The sequence below is a fragment of the Colletotrichum spaethianum genome (assembly GCF_022836535.1).
Source record: "Colletotrichum spaethianum MAFF 239500 DNA, contig26, whole genome shotgun sequence".
In the NCBI taxonomy this organism is placed as follows: domain Eukaryota; kingdom Fungi; phylum Ascomycota; class Sordariomycetes; order Glomerellales; family Glomerellaceae; genus Colletotrichum; species Colletotrichum spaethianum.
In genome coordinates this window covers 233,420-248,178 of record NW_026054796.1, presented here as the reverse complement: position 1 = coordinate 248,178, position 14,759 = coordinate 233,420, and the positions used below count along the sequence as shown (strand labels likewise).

The 14,759-nt window shown below is 54.5% G+C and overlaps 5 protein-coding genes across 5 annotated transcripts; 2 read left to right on the top strand and 3 right to left on the bottom strand.

Annotated features, from left to right (window-relative positions):
• Positions 1 to 260: 260 nt before the first annotated feature.
• Positions 261 to 2,936, bottom strand: ColSpa_09030 (putative glutamine amidotransferase DUG3; the record flags this gene model as incomplete). The annotated part of the gene is made up of 5 exons (XM_049275242.1): positions 261 to 520; positions 580 to 2,227; positions 2,318 to 2,466; positions 2,611 to 2,704; positions 2,772 to 2,936. The coding sequence occupies 5 exons, from the start codon at positions 2,934 to 2,936 to the stop codon at positions 261 to 263; spliced, it is 2,316 nt and encodes a 771-aa protein (XP_049131199.1).
• A 1,323-nt stretch (positions 2,937 to 4,259) lies between these two features.
• On the top strand, positions 4,260 to 5,081 carry ColSpa_09029 (levodione reductase; the record flags this gene model as incomplete). Its single annotated transcript, XM_049275241.1, has 2 exons — positions 4,260 to 4,707; positions 4,771 to 5,081. 2 exons carry the CDS (start codon positions 4,260 to 4,262, stop codon positions 5,079 to 5,081), a joined length of 759 nt encoding a protein of 252 aa, XP_049131198.1.
• Positions 5,082 to 5,148: 67 nt separating this feature from the next.
• Positions 5,149 to 5,776, bottom strand: ColSpa_09028 (N-alpha-acetyltransferase 20; the record flags this gene model as incomplete). The annotated part of the gene is made up of 2 exons (XM_049275240.1): positions 5,149 to 5,552; positions 5,608 to 5,776. The coding sequence occupies 2 exons, from the start codon at positions 5,774 to 5,776 to the stop codon at positions 5,149 to 5,151; spliced, it is 573 nt and encodes a 190-aa protein (XP_049131197.1).
• A 1,265-nt stretch (positions 5,777 to 7,041) lies between these two features.
• Positions 7,042 to 8,304, top strand: ColSpa_09027 (uncharacterized protein; the record flags this gene model as incomplete). The annotated part of the gene is made up of 2 exons (XM_049275239.1): positions 7,042 to 7,745; positions 7,797 to 8,304. 2 exons carry the CDS (start codon positions 7,042 to 7,044, stop codon positions 8,302 to 8,304), a joined length of 1,212 nt encoding a protein of 403 aa, XP_049131196.1.
• An 891-nt stretch (positions 8,305 to 9,195) lies between these two features.
• ColSpa_09026 (phototropin-2) lies at positions 9,196 to 11,554 on the bottom strand (the record flags this gene model as incomplete). The annotated part of the gene is made up of 3 exons (XM_049275238.1): positions 9,196 to 10,424; positions 10,480 to 11,219; positions 11,319 to 11,554. 3 exons carry the CDS (start codon positions 11,552 to 11,554, stop codon positions 9,196 to 9,198), a joined length of 2,205 nt encoding a protein of 734 aa, XP_049131195.1.
• Positions 11,555 to 14,759: the final 3,205 nt, after the last annotated feature.

Here is a 14,759-nt window from a genome sequence, read left to right as displayed (position 1 = left end):
CTGTTAACCAAGGCCGTTTCAATCCGATGACAGACTACCTAGAGGACGTGCTCTAGGATCTCAGTCTACATACTAGCCTTCTTACCATGTCAGGCGCCGTCGGATACAGCTTAGCCTGCCACTTAAGAATATACCCTTCATATGCTGTTTCTCGTGGTTCTAATGGGCTGGGATCGCATGCCTCGCATGCCCCAACAACCGCAAATCCCCTAGTAAACAGGCATTCGAGTCTGCCATGTCCAACCCAGAACTACAATGCCTTAAAGGTCGTCCATCACCTGTTGCTCCGACCCCAGAGAACCCGCGATAAACATCTCAGCCTCAAGTGCTTTGCGGACATCTACCTCGGCAAACGCCTCCGGTTCATCCAGGAAGCTCAGACCCCCGACGGCCTTGCCGCCGCAAGCCCTCTCCAGCGCCAGGAAGGCAAAGTGGCCTCCGACTACGGGCCTGGCCATGAAGTGAGGGCCTGGCCATCCACCAGTACCCTCTGTCTCGTAAAGATCTGTGAAAGGCCGGTCTGCGACAATGAGTTAGCCTACTTTTAACCGTTGGTGGTGATTTCTTCAGCCCGCTTACCAGTCGTCGTCTCATTAACCCAAGTCGCAATGCTCTGAAGGATCTCCGTGCGGGTCTTCTTGCTTGTGACGGCCGCGGCAAAGAACTCCCAGTCGCTCTTCGTATATAGGTGACGACTATCGAGCGGGAGCCCGTAGTGCTGTAGCACCGCGTGGTACCAGTTGCTTTGCATGCTGTACACCTTGTCCGGGACGAACGTCGACCGCGCCTTGATGCCTATGGCCTTTTGGAACCACCCCATGAATTGTCCGCCGTGCGTCGATGGCTTCTTCTCCTCTGGCAGATGGAAGCAGAGTAGCGAGTCTGCGTAGAGGTTGTAAATGGTCGTCCAAGACCCATACCATGTGTAAGCCAGCTTGGCGTGGGTACCGTCCCTGGAAATACCGAAGCCTTGCCACTTGTCAATGTAGTCGGTCGCAATATCCGTGTAGTACTTCGCGTCGTCCGTCTTGCCCAGGACGTTGGAGATCTCGGCCATGGCCTTAATACCGATGATGCCCTTGAGAGCCAGGTTCGTCTGGTTCGCGAGCCACCCGGCGAAGTCGTCCGTGCAGAGCTGGTTCGCCGGAATGAGCGATTCGCGAACCAAGTATCCCGTCCACTTGGTCCAGAGCTCGTACGACCGGGACACCCACTTCTCGGCTTCCTTGGAGCCTCTCATAGCAACTTCGGCCGAGGAGCGGTCTATACCGTACGAGTCCATAGATAGAGCCCATGGCTGGACGCTGCTAGTTTCTGCTTCGAATTGACCGTGGGCGCGTGCATGACCCTCAACAGACTGAAGGAATGCCGGCTGGGTGTCGTACTTGAAAGCGTTGACAAGCGCTAGGCCCATGATGAGCATGTTACCACACTCTTCCACAGGCATGTACTCGTCTCTGCCGTCGGAATGACCAGTGGCATTAGGAAAATGGGCGCCCAGATCATGCATGCTATAGTCGTTGGGGTACTGTCCGCTCAGCTGGTGCTCGAGTAAGGGTTCCAACAAGTAGGCGAGCCAACGGGGATTCGTGTACAAGAAAAATGGGAACGCGGGGAAGATCACGTCAACCGTCTGGAAGTTTCCGTTGGAAGAGATCTCCTTGAGGAACAGGATGGGGTTGTCAGGAGTTCCCGAGAACTGCGTGGCACCCAGTACCTGGCGAGCGGACAGCGCAGCAATGTCCTGGTAATCCTGAGAGCCCGAGGCAAACGCGTCGATAGCCAGCTGACCAGAGTAGTTGCTAGCCAGCAAGCTGGCCGCGGAAAAGTCGTCGTAGTGGTACTGTACAAGCTCGATGGGCGTGGCAAAGTAGAAAGACCACAGGGGGCGCATCTGCGTAAGTCCTCTAGCAGCCGCAAACTGGACCACAGGGTCCTGAACAAGGGCAAAAGTGAAGAGAACACTGTCCGCTGATGCCGTCCCAGAACCAGTCTTGTTGCTCAGGTGGAAAGTCTTGGAGAAGGCAAAGACTGGCTCCTCGTCCATGATCTTTCTAAACGAACCATCGACCTCGTTCTTCAGGGAGCCCTTTGCCGCAAAATGCTGGCGCAAAATGCCAGAGGTTCCAGCTTGATGGGAAGCGTCGGCCGGCCCAGTGAAGTGAAGTGTGCCCCATTCCGCGTGGTCGGCGAATTCGGTAAGCAGCTGCTGCGACTGCCTGCTTACCTTCCAAGTCTTGAGAGCAGCCGTCTGCTCTTGCAAGGCCTTTGGCTTGCTCAACTCCCAGATAATGCCATTATCCCTGTTGCCGCTAACCCATTCGCCATTCACGTCAGTATAGATGCTGATGTCGAAGGAGCCCTCGACGTGGACAGTCAGATACGCAGCAGGAATCGACTGGCGAAAGGTAGACGTGGGCGTGATGGGCGAGAGAAACGAGAGCACGACTTTGACAGGTCCAGAGGCTCCCGAAGGCGGGGGGATTGAGTAGGACAGGTTCGTTGTCGATGCGTCAAAAGCCGCGCCCAAGTAAGTTGGGAAAGACAGGTTGTAGTTTCAGAAAGAATGTCAGCACGCAACCATCAACGACACGGGAGCGCCTATAACACACTTGGAGGACGGGGGCAAGGAGTCCTGAGGCCGTCCTAGCAAAGGATATACAGTGTTGGAGTCCGACACAGAGGCCATGACGGAGAAGCCAACCTGACAAGCAGCTTCAAATCAGCGAGTACGAACATAAGAAGCGGGCGACAGGCCAAACAGCGCTTACGCTCGAGCCCGTCCAGAAATAGGGCCAGTGTTCCCACGGCGCATCGCGAGCGTTGCCCAGCCAGGTGCTGAGGTACGGATTGCGGACAATCAAAGGAAGGACGGGAGGCGTCAAAGTCGAGGCGCTGGCCATCACGGCGGCGACCAGCAGCGAAGAGAGGCGCATGGTGGAGAGAGCGTCCCGAGAACCAGCTCCGACAACAGACAGGAACTGCGGATCGGGTAGTCGCCCAATGAGCAGAACTTATCACAAGGGGACGGGCAACTGGTCAAATATGAGGTAGAGGATAGGAGATATGGGCGCGCCTCCTTGCGATGCGAAATGAACAAGGGCGCAGGAAAAGAACCAGCGGCAGTTTTGCACAGAGCAGGAAGAGAGAAGATCAGGTGGGGTGAGGTGAGGTGAAGAAATGTAAGAAGAGGATGTCTCGGACAACCTGACCCTTCCTCGGCCCTGTTTTACACCAGCTCCAAGAGCACAAGCATCATACCTAAGCTCTACACTAGGCACCGCCAGCACACCAAGGAAAGGTATATGGTACCTAGATATGGCACGGGAACAGTTGGAGAAATCTGGGGTCGAAGCTTACGTGCCGGTCACAGGTAAAGCGGCATGTACGTCAGGAGCTGCGGGTTCGGCGGGTCAGGTGGAGGACGCTGCGAGAAACAAGGCTGGGCCTCCCGTCCTGCCGATGGACTGATGGCGAATCAGAAGAGCGGTAGGTGACTCGATTGGCACCAATCAAACACTAACTGCCGCGCCACAAGCCCCTGTTTTGCGGGACAGCGGGGCAGCTTTGTGCGGGGTTTGAAGAGCTGCCTCGAATCGAGAGTTCAAGTTGCGGATGCTTCCTCCCATTCGGCTCTGTCACCTGGTCTTTGTAAACTTTCGAGAGGAACAAGCCGAACTCATGTCAAACATGGTCCCAACGAGTTGGTCCAAAGTTCAGATGTGAGGTTCGGCAAGGCTGTCGGCCTTTGACGTGATCATATCTTGCTCGTTTAATATACACACACTTGCGGCCCTCTTAACATGCTCGTCTTAATAGTTTAGAAGAGCACCAATAAACAACTGCTTATTCCGCCATGGATGGAATGTTGAAACAAGACTCCCTGGACGACTGAGTCAAGGAAGGTTACTCCCTTCAAGACCTGCTATATGCCTTCTTGTTCTTCTGATACTGGAGACTTGGGGCCTCGGACACCACCGCTGACCATCATGGGGAAACCCCCAAAAACTCTCGCCTGCCTCGGTCCGGGTCAAGTGCATGCGAACTAGATGTTCTAGTTACAGATAAGTCATCCGATTGGGCAGCGGCTTTGCGTCGGAAATGCGGAACATTCTCCAGGCTCTACACTGCATTTGAGGGTTATTCCTCATGATGAGCTCTGGCCCACCTCCGTCCTTTCCTGATGCTCACTTTCTGGGCGAACTTATACCAAAATCTCGCACAGAGTCACTTTTGTAAAACATAGGCCTACTGATACCATGGCATCACTCGAAGGAAAGGTATATGCCTTTACTGGCGGTGCCAGTGGCATCGGTCTTGCAACGGCAAAGATTATCGCAACGCGGGGTGCCACGGTGTGCATTGCGGATGTCGACCCGGACGCTATGAAAGACGCCGAAGCCTACTTCAAGGAGCAGAAGACGCCCTTTTCCGTGTCAAAAGTCGACGTCTCTAAGAAGGACGAGGTTGAGGGTTGGATTGACGGCATTGTAAAACAGTTTGGCCGCCTGGACGGGGCTGCCAACGTGGCCGGTGTTATAGGCAAGCATCATGGTATCCGGGCCATCGCCGACCTCGAGGATGAGGAGTGGCACAAGATCATTGCCGTCAACTTGACGGGTTGCATGTATTGTCTCAGGGCGGAACTCAGAAACATAGCGGACGGTGGCTCCATTGTCAACGTGGCATCGATTCACGGCATCAAGGGTACGTCACGCCTCCTTACTGCCTGGTGTACGAAGCTCTCTTTCTCTGACCAGCTCACAATAGGGTTTGCCAAGCATGGGGCATACGATGCCAGCAAGCACGGAGTGATCGGGCTCACCCGAGCGGCAGCCAACGAGAACGGCGCCCGCGAGGTCCGCGTCAACGCCGTGGCCCCCGGCGCAATTTACACGCCGCTGATGGAAAAGGCCTGGAAGTTTCACAACCGCCCGTCAGACGCCGCCTTCGACGAGCCAACGGCATTCCAACGCCAGGGAACCGCCGAGGAGTGCGGAAATGTCATCGCATTCCTGCTCGGCCCAGAGAGTTCTTTCGTGAGCGGCAGCGTCTATCAAGTCGATGGAGCGTGGCTCTAAACCACATGCGGCTTGCCTAGGCCTGCGAGGGCAGGTAGCCCCGCTAGATTTAACGCTGGAAATGTTTTCACCAAACATCAGACGGGTCAACCTCGTGCTTCTCGCCATCGTCTCTAATGTGCTGGAGCTTCGTATCCCTCTTCATCGGCTTCCTCATGTCGTAAGCGTCCTCGCTGTCACGCGTAGGGTCTGTAGCATGGTCGCCGTAATAGTCCTTGACCACGCGGAAGACACTGTAGCCCATGCTCTTGTAGAATGTAATTGCCTTGTGGTTGCTCGTACGGACGAAAAGATCGACGAACCAGGCGTCGTTGGCGTCGGCGGCGGCTTCCAACTGCTCGGACAGTATTTTGCCAATTCCCAGTCTCCGCGCTTCTGGCGCAACGGTCAGGGCCGTAATGTGGGCGTGCCATGGAAGGTAATGTTCAGAGAATTTGTATACATCGGGTGATGATTCGAGCTTGCCCATGACTAGAGACTCAAGTCAGACAAGTCGAGCGAACCGTGAGTTTGGCATCAGACGTACTGTAGCCAATGATGTTTCCATTCATGTCCTCGCAGACCTGGAACATGGAGGGCCACTTGGCATGGTACTGAAGGTAGAAGGCAAGCTCGTACGTCTCGGTGAGAGGGTCGAGATTGCACTTGGAGAATTTGTTGACATCATCAGGACGAAATCGGCGAAACGTGGCCATGGCTATCGAGGGTGAAGATGGGTTTGGCGATCAGTCGCGGAGGGGTTTCGGGGCCGCAAGGGAGGAGGGGTCGGTGCTGAGGCTGTCAATAGTCGGTCGATGGAAGCTGCTGGGCGCTTCAGGACAACTATCAACAACAGGAGCCCCGGGTCCAGCTAATGCTTGGGGATTTTCCTCCGCAAAACAGCCGCAAGAGGAATATTCCTTTCAGAGCTCTTGTTCGCTTAGTGCCCGATAAGGGACGATAACGGGCAAACCTCAATCAAGGAAGATTGAAAGTGGGTTTGTGGTTTTTTTTTGGTTTTTTTTTTGGGTTTGTTGTTCGTTTCCGTATTGCTGACATAAGGCAGCGCGTAGGTACGCGGATTGTCGGGTGGGTCCAAAGCCTCGCCTGCGAGGTACAACCCCTTAGTGAATCGTACGGAAGGATACTTCGATCACTAGATGCAGGCACTATAAGGTGCCCCCAAATGTCCCTTTTGGGGGTACGCAGCGGTCAGAGGTTCCTGAGACGTAGGACAAAGGGAAACGGCAACGCAACACCATGCAGGACACTTGGAGGGCGGCAACAACTCGGCGAGCAGCATTTCGAGTTTCTTCTTCCCTCATTTCCTCCACAACAAGCCGAACCGTTCACCTTCAATCTCCCTCTTCACACGGCACACCATCCCCGGACCGACGAGGGTGACGCACAGGCATAGTAGCCAGCCCTTATTAAACTACAGTACTTTAGTACCCATACACGCATCGGCTGACAATCCAAACAACAAAGCAGAGCCCCCAAATTGCATTAACTGAATCACTGGGCGCCAGTCACACAATCATATCAGCCCGCTACTAAGATTAATAAGAGAGGTCACAATCTCAGGCTCGCCTGCCATTCACATTACTCTATCTATGACCTGGGAGCACCCGGCGTTGACCTCTGCTCCGCCCAAGTTTGTTTTTGCGCGACCGCTGCTCTTGTCTTCAAGCGCCAGTCCGTTTTGACATCCTTTCACAGCGCCCTCCACTTGGATGTTCCTTGTTGTCAATTTGATGCGACAACCCCTGTCGTTTGTTACTGTACCAGCAACCCCCGGGTCAAGCAAGCAACAACATTGCATACACACTCGACTGTTTGGATTGCCAGCACAAGTACGTCGTGGAGCGTCATCGACCAGACTTTTTCCCTACCTATAAGTGTCCTTTGCACGGCATTGTCGGACCTGCACTACACCTCACCCCCGACCGAGCGACCATCAGTACTCAGCCTACCTGTCACGATGCCGCAGACTCCGGGGCACTCTCGTAACCCTTCGAGCGTCGATGCCTCGTACCAATACAACAGCGTCAACTCGTCCCCTCAACGTAGACGGACATCAAGATCCTCCGCCAACGATCCCGCGACGCCTTTGCGAAGTAGCTTCAACACCCAAGATGCCCTAGATATCTCGTACGCCGGCGGTGGCATGGACGGTGGTGGTAATGGCTTGGGCAACCTCGCAGACGAGCTGGCCGACGCCTTCTCCGATTCCGGAGACGAGGGGGAATACTACGAAGAAGACAACGACAACAACAACAACAACAACAGCAACAGCAACGGCAATGGGACGCCAAATATCAACGTCCAAGAGGCCGACAGACGAGCCAGCGGGGCAGAAGGAATACGAGACAGCGGGGTCGACGTTGCCAGTCTTGGTGAAGCCAGCGGCAAAGCGAAGAATATAAATCTGGGTCCACCGCCACTCGCTCAACGCGGCCATCGACGGAGTGGGAGCGAGTACGACGGCAGCGAGTATGGTTCCGAGTCAGATCTCGACTCTCCCGGCATGCTGCCCAGTCTGGTGGCCAAGATGGACGCTGTCGAGTCTTTGGCTAGGAGAGGAACGGAGAGCAACGGAGGGCCCACGGACGGAGTTTTCCACCGTGTCACGGAAGGCTTGAGAGATCTGGGCTCTCAAGCTGGTGTCGAGGGTAGCGCAACGAGGTATGCATAAACTGACTTCCTTGCGATATGGTGCCTTACTAACGATTGCAGACTTATCACTGCCCACTCGGCCCTCACGACTCACCTCACGCATCAGACCCGTCAACTACACAACCTCACTTTCCCTCTTCTCTCGCCACTTGTCCCGCCCCCTGACTCCGAGACGATTGACGAACTATTGCCCCTTTTGATTGAACTATCCGAGTCGATGCCCCGCCCGACAACGAAAGCCTTCGACTCTCTGACAGCTCTCCATACCTTAACCTCGGACCTTGTACAGAGCCTCAACTATCTTTCAGATACGCTCCATATGTCCAGACAAACCACGACCACGGCCACGCGTCGCTTGAAAAGCGCCAAAGAGCTGGTCGCAGAGATTAGAAGGGAGGAAGAGCTTCGCGAAGAGGGCGAGCGATGGCTGAACAGAGGTAACTGGAGCGAAAGGCTGGCCAAGCGTGAGTGTGCCGGGGTATGCGGCGATGTCGTAGGCGGTTTCGAGGAGGTCTGCAACGGCTGGCGTGCCCGGCTACTGGAGCAAGCTGGCTCTGCTCAAGCTTGAGGAGGCTGAGCACAATTGCTTATTGACAAGGTCCAAAATGCGGACGATTGGATCACTACCGAAGCTCAATTCAGAGACTCGACAGGCTGATCACTCATGTTCCCAAGGGTAGCTGAGGTTGGATTTCGGAGTGGCATAGAAATGAGGGCGTGCTTTTGGGTAGACCCTGGACTTGGCGGCTTCCAGCACTCGCAAAACTTACTAGACTATATGAATTTTCACGAGTTGATGAATACGACAAGCAATGCAACAAGGGGAAGTCTTGCCTTAGAAACCAAAGCAAAGAAAGATCGACCCGACTCTTTCACTGAGCGCTGGATGCTTACTGATGTCTACGAGTCCGTATTTGTTGGTTGGGGCAGATAGCACAAGACTCGGGCCAGAAAGAAGACACAAAGCACGGTCATCGATGCAGTCAGTCAATGAAGTCGCATCAATAGGCCGGTTCGAAGTGTCCCGTCTGTTCTGTACAACTGGGGAAGGGTTTTCTTCGTGTCTACTCACGATAACAAGATTTCGATGAGCTTCCGCGATTTGCGGTTCCAAACAATATCATTATCTTGTATCGAGTGGCTAATATTGCAATACCGCATTAAAGTATATGTTATGTCTGTCTGTCTGTCTGTGTGTTTGTGTGCGCTGGCCGTATCCAGAAGACTTTGTCTTTCTGTCCACCATTCCAGACCATACATCAAAGGAACAACGTTACGCTTGGAAGCATTTGACATAGCGTTACCGCCCAGAATTAATCATTAGCAAGCAAAGGGTTGCATGGTATCAAGTGTAGGAAGAGGGCAACCCGCAGCAACCACCATTAAGAATATCAAAACGCCACACCTTTATGACGGCGAAGCTCGCCCCTAGTGTAAGACAGTGCATCGGGCACTTGACTTATTCATCCTCCAGCCTTACCGTGTACGGACTCCGAGAGAGCCCTCCGTCTAGGTCGTCGAAACTGCGAGGGGTCACGGGTCGACGTGACGCACTGACGGGCCCCCGGCTTAGCTTGCTTGATAGGCTCACTCGACTCGCACGACTCGGGGGACGTTCAAGTCCGTCTGTGTCAAAGTCGACGGCGGATCCGTCGACCTCGTCGCGCGCCCGGTTCATGGCGGCGAAGCCTGCGAGGCTCATCTTGTCGTCGACCGATGGGCGCGGCTGTTGCTGACCCGAGACGGGTCTGCGCAAACGACCTTCAACGGGGGGCGCTTCTTTGCGGCTCTTGACGCCGGCCTCGGTCTCGTCGTCAACGAGGATGACCATCCACACACCTACGGCACCGTTGCTGCCCAGGAGGGGAGTGCAGTGGATCCAGCGTATGCGACCCTCGCTGCTGGACTTGCTAATCCAGCGGACTTTGGCCGTGACGCCATGGCCGTCGGCGAAAGCGTGCGAGAGGCCCTCGCGCACGCGGTTGGAGCCGCCTATACGGTCCATGAAATTTGACTGGAGAATGCCCGGTAGCCGGAGGGACGGTGAGGCGAAAAGGATGCGAAGACTGGGGTAAGGGCGAACAAGGAGGTAGTGTTCATACACGCCCGAGAGCTTGCCGCTCGTCAGGGGTATTGCGGGATTGGATTGGTGAATGGAGGAGGATTCGTCCTGGATGAGGATGCGAGGCTTGTGCCAGTTCTTCGATGTTGCGGCTTGGTTCTCGTTCTGTGGCACACGGTGCATGTTCCCGCCTCGCCTGCGAACAGTCTCAAGCTCGGCCATGTTAAACATCTCGCTAAGCTCCTGGAACTCGTCCTTCTCTTCCTCTTCGTCCTCGTACTTGTTCTGCCCATTGCTGGCGGCGGCTGCAGCCTCTCTCTCGACGACCAGACTTTGTAGAGCTTCAAGGTCGGAGCTCTCCTTGGCGAGACCTGAGACGTCCACTTGGGCACCAATGAAGTAGCGGACTGTGCCGCGGCTATCGTATAGTGGTGCCACCATGAGGAGGTTCATGAAAGGCGAGCCGTCTCGGCGGTAGTTGAGGAACGTTTCGTAATGCTCCTTCCCGGCCAGGCACTTCTCGCGTAGTCGCTTCACGCTGTAAGGATTTGTCTTTGGACCTTGGAGGAAACGACAGTTGCGGCCGATGACATAGTTCATTCCATACTGTGTTGTTCGGTGGAATTCTGCCGCCATGTTAGCCAACGTACACATCACAGCCCCAAGGAGTAGGGTACGTACCCTCAGACGCCATGACAATGGGGTTGTCATGCCTTGACGGATCCGTTAAACAGAAAACTTCCGCCAATCCTTCCGACATCTCTCTGAGCTGGACGGGAAGTGTTCCAGTAATACGCCGCTTGATCGACATACTAACTGTCTGGATCCACATGTATGTAATGTAAGCGGGGAGGTCTTCTTGTACAAGGATGTCGAAAGCAGCCTCTGCTTTCTTCTCCAGCGAGGTGTTGATTGTGCGGTCAGTGCTCGCCGATGAGAACTCATGCTCTGGCAAAGCATCTAAGCCATTTGTAATGGCGTTTGCGTAGGCGATGGCACGTAGTGCCTTTAAACAGTCAAGGTAGTACGTCAGGAGGGGCAGCGTGTCAGGGCGGGAGGAGTGGAGGAAATCGGTAAACCGCTGAAGGAGGATATGGTTTTTGAAAATGGCCTTAAGGTGGTCCTTCGAGAAGAGGAGTTCGGACCGAGCCTCCAACGAGTACTGTCCGCTGTCGCCATGTGAAGGTACCACGAGGTCGAAGGAGCCTGGTTCAATCTCTTCCTCGGCCAATGGCTCGAGGATCTCGTCATCACCCGCGCCCTTGGTCTGCAGAGGCGGGAGTGAGGTGTTGTTCGTTTGATACGATGACGTGGTCGAATTGGCTCTTGACCTTGAAGATCGGGTACGAGGACTTCTCGGCGGGCTCGAGGACGTATGCCTCTGCTGGATGTGGATGGGCTCAGGAGACTTGACTCTTCCCCTAGAAGGAATTTCAGGAGACTGTACGGCACTACAATGTTTTGTCAATTTTTGCCGTTCTCGTGGTATCTGTCTCAGGTCCCGGGTTCTGTGTGCTTACATTTTGTCGTGCTTGTGGGCTATGGAGTTGGGGTTGATAGGCCTTTGATGTGTGGCCCAGTTCTTGTCGTCATCTTCCCAAGCTTCCTGGAATCGTGACGGGTTGAGTGCCTGATTTACAGGACGCTTGAAGGGAATGTCAGGAATATCAGCTCCGCCATCATCCGCATCCATTGCTCCCTGCTGCTGCTGCTGGTTGCGGAGAGATGTAACACTGAGAGAGTTGAAGCCGGCCATCTGGGGTTGTATGAGTTCGCCGTGCCTTTGTCGGCGATGATTGGTGTTGGTAGGAGAATCTTGAGCCATGTGCTTTTTGCGCCGGAACAGTGTTAGCACAGAACGTGGCCCAAAGTCACGAGCCGGTGATGGGACATGTTCTTGGGACATGGCTGCTGGTGGGAACGGAGAGTGGTTTATATTGGGCTCGCTTGAGGATGTTTGTAGGGTGGGGGAAAAGGAGCATCAAATGTCAAAGAACAGTAAACATGGGGCGTTCAAACCATTGGCCTCCACAACGTCATCCAGCCAGAGACAGGGCAGCGCCATTCCGACAGCGGGAAGGGTGATCAAAGAGGAGGGGCGCGGCAGAGACGAAGCTATGGCTAGGAGGGCGTGTGAGTAAAGATCAACGACTAGCTTCACCATTGACAGACGGGCGGGGAGAGTAGGCACAAGCGGTATGTCAGGCACATGTGCTTCGTGAACGGACCAGTTTATTTTGTCAGGTACCCGTCCGACCGTACCTTGTCTTCTGCCTTTAGCTCAAAGCAGGCACTCGTCGACTTCGGCGGCAAACGAGAAAAGGACACACACCCGCAGGGTGGTGTTGCAGGAGGTTGTGGGAGGGTAAATAGTCGCTACCAGTGGGACAGAGTTTGCCAGTCGACTTTCCGCCGAACACCAAGATCATCAACTAGCCGCCAAACTTAGCGTAGTTCCAGGCAGTACAAGGTATTTTTCATGAATGAAAGGGCGGCATCCAGACATCAACGTCAACGAGCCTTTGTTGATTTGCTGGCAGGCCTAGGCAGCAGGGGCGGGCTGGAACTAGTGTCGTAGGTATGCTTGATAGACCACACGAACTCTGCACGGCCGTGGGGGCGTTTGGACTGGATGGACAAACCCGTCATCCATCATTCATCATCCATTCATCCACGGTTTCTGGGTCCGTGGACACACCAGGATACCCTAACATGACCCTTTTGGGTTACGGGGAGGATGAACAAGACTTCTTCACCGGGTCTCGGCAAATGAGATGCAGGGTGTTTCCGAGAGCCTTGCTGCGACTCCAATGGGGAAGCATCATTGGAACCCATGCCCTAGAGGAAGAAGCCATGGTACATAGTAGTTGGCTATTTTCAGCCAGGGCAGAAACGGACCTGACGGGGAAGGACGAGGCAGCTCCTAGCTTCGAGTTAGCTTCAGAAGGTAACAAACTGTGGTCTTTGACACCACATGGGTTGTTCCCTTTGGCGCCGTGCCGATCGATACACTCCTCTGCTGCGGCCTGGACTGGGGCAATGCCAGTGAGCTATGTATATTCGGGTACGTACTACAGGATGCGGTCCAGATATTGTCACGATGTCCACAGCAATAGCGATGGCCATGACAAAGTCGGATAACCGCAATTCAGCCCGTCAGGCGCCGACAGAAAACGAGGACTTGTACAGGGATTCGTCGGTCGACCTTGTCTAGCGTGGTCAGGGTCGCAATGTGTACTGTATACTCTGTAGTATTCCGAGCAAAAGCGCAACGTCGTCTGTGCCATCGACGGGGATGTTGGTTCTGCGCTTCTCCAGTCATACAATTCTTTGCCATGCAAAGTCTTGCGTGCGAGTCTCGGGTGACATCGGACAGAAGTGGGCAGTGGGGGGACCCTCGAGGAGTCGATGGATTAAAAGCAACACAAAGCCCGCGCTTCGACTGATTCGATATCGGCCCCACTCGGCCGGTACACGGACCTCGTCCCATGTCCTGATTGGGACAAAGGGCAGCGCTCACAACCTGGTGAGTGGCATCTGGCAGATGAGCTAGGCCTGGGGCTATTTCCAAATCAAATCTGCGTATCCTGTCGCTTGCTCCAAAGCCTAGGGCCGGTAGCATAAGCCTGACTTAGCTAGAAGAGCCTGAACATCTGCTTCGATGCCCGTGCTCATTCGATCCCCGGAGCTGTGATGGAAAGCTCGAATCGGCGGTCGGACGACATCATTGTCAGAGATTAGCTGACGCCTGACTGTGGATTTGTAGGCGGTTGTATCTATCCCGAGGGGCGGAGATTGTCAAAGACCATTACCTGAGTCGCAGTGCTGGTAACGCGATTTTTTCTTGGCCTCCAGTGACACATTTTACTCGGCGAAAGACCTCTCGTAGTAATTGTGGCCGTCGCCATGAACCATTGTTGTCCGTGAGGATACAGGTGGCTGAGGTGTTCGAGTAGATTGTCCTTTGTCCCAGCCCGAAACAGGTAGGGCTATCACTTCTTGCATCTGTGAGCGACTTCTATCACATCCGATCATGTCTTATCCAGTATCTGCGCAAGGGCGGGGCCTTTTGCTAAAGAAACTGGCGGCAAAGATGCCTAGCAGTTAGGCTCCCACGCGGCAATTCAGAGCTTGTGCTTGGCTTATGCTGCTGGCGGCAGGGAGGCTATGCGAACAGATCCCAGTACCGGAGATAACCGCTTCGTCGGAGTGAATTTGAGTCGTGGCCGATATCAACGTCCCATTGTTGTTCTCTGAAGCTTGGATACCACCTAGATAGCGCCGAATGGGTCCATGACTGGACAACTGGAAGGTCGAAGCTGTGCCGAACGCAATTGGTCAGAGAGCATCAAGCCTCGACCGACCCAACTCTATCTGTTCTCGTCTCGCTCTTCCCTTGGCAGCTCGTGTGAGCGGCAAGATTTGACTCCTGCGGGGCCGCAGGAAACCTTCTGGATGGTGAATGGCTTTGTCTGAACTGAGGAATGGCAACCAGGTTCCGAGGCTTCGGTCCGTCGAACGTCCTCTCAGGGTTCAACATTAGACTGACGGCCAAACTAGACGTGAGCGTCTGTCAGCGAAAAGAGGTTGCACGTGTGTAGAGTAAGAAGCCAATTCTGTTCAAGTGCGTCCGCGCAAGACCCCCCATTCGTCGATTCCCAGCCGTTGCAAAAGGCCTGGTAGAAGCAGTCATGCAGTCGCGCAGTCGGTGCCTTTCGGAGGAGTGTGAGTGAGTGGTAGGGATGGGATTGTCGACGTGATGATTAGGTCAGCGATGGCCAAGGTTGGTCGGGGTGATGCCTTGGGCTCCAGGCGATGCACCTTACCATATGAGGTGTGCGAAGGAGATGGTGGCACTGTACGGGACAGAACCAACTTTACACGAGAAGGAAGAGAGTGCGGTGTTTTCACTTTACGCGTAAAGACGCGAAAACGACGCGCTCTTGCCACATCCAGCCGAC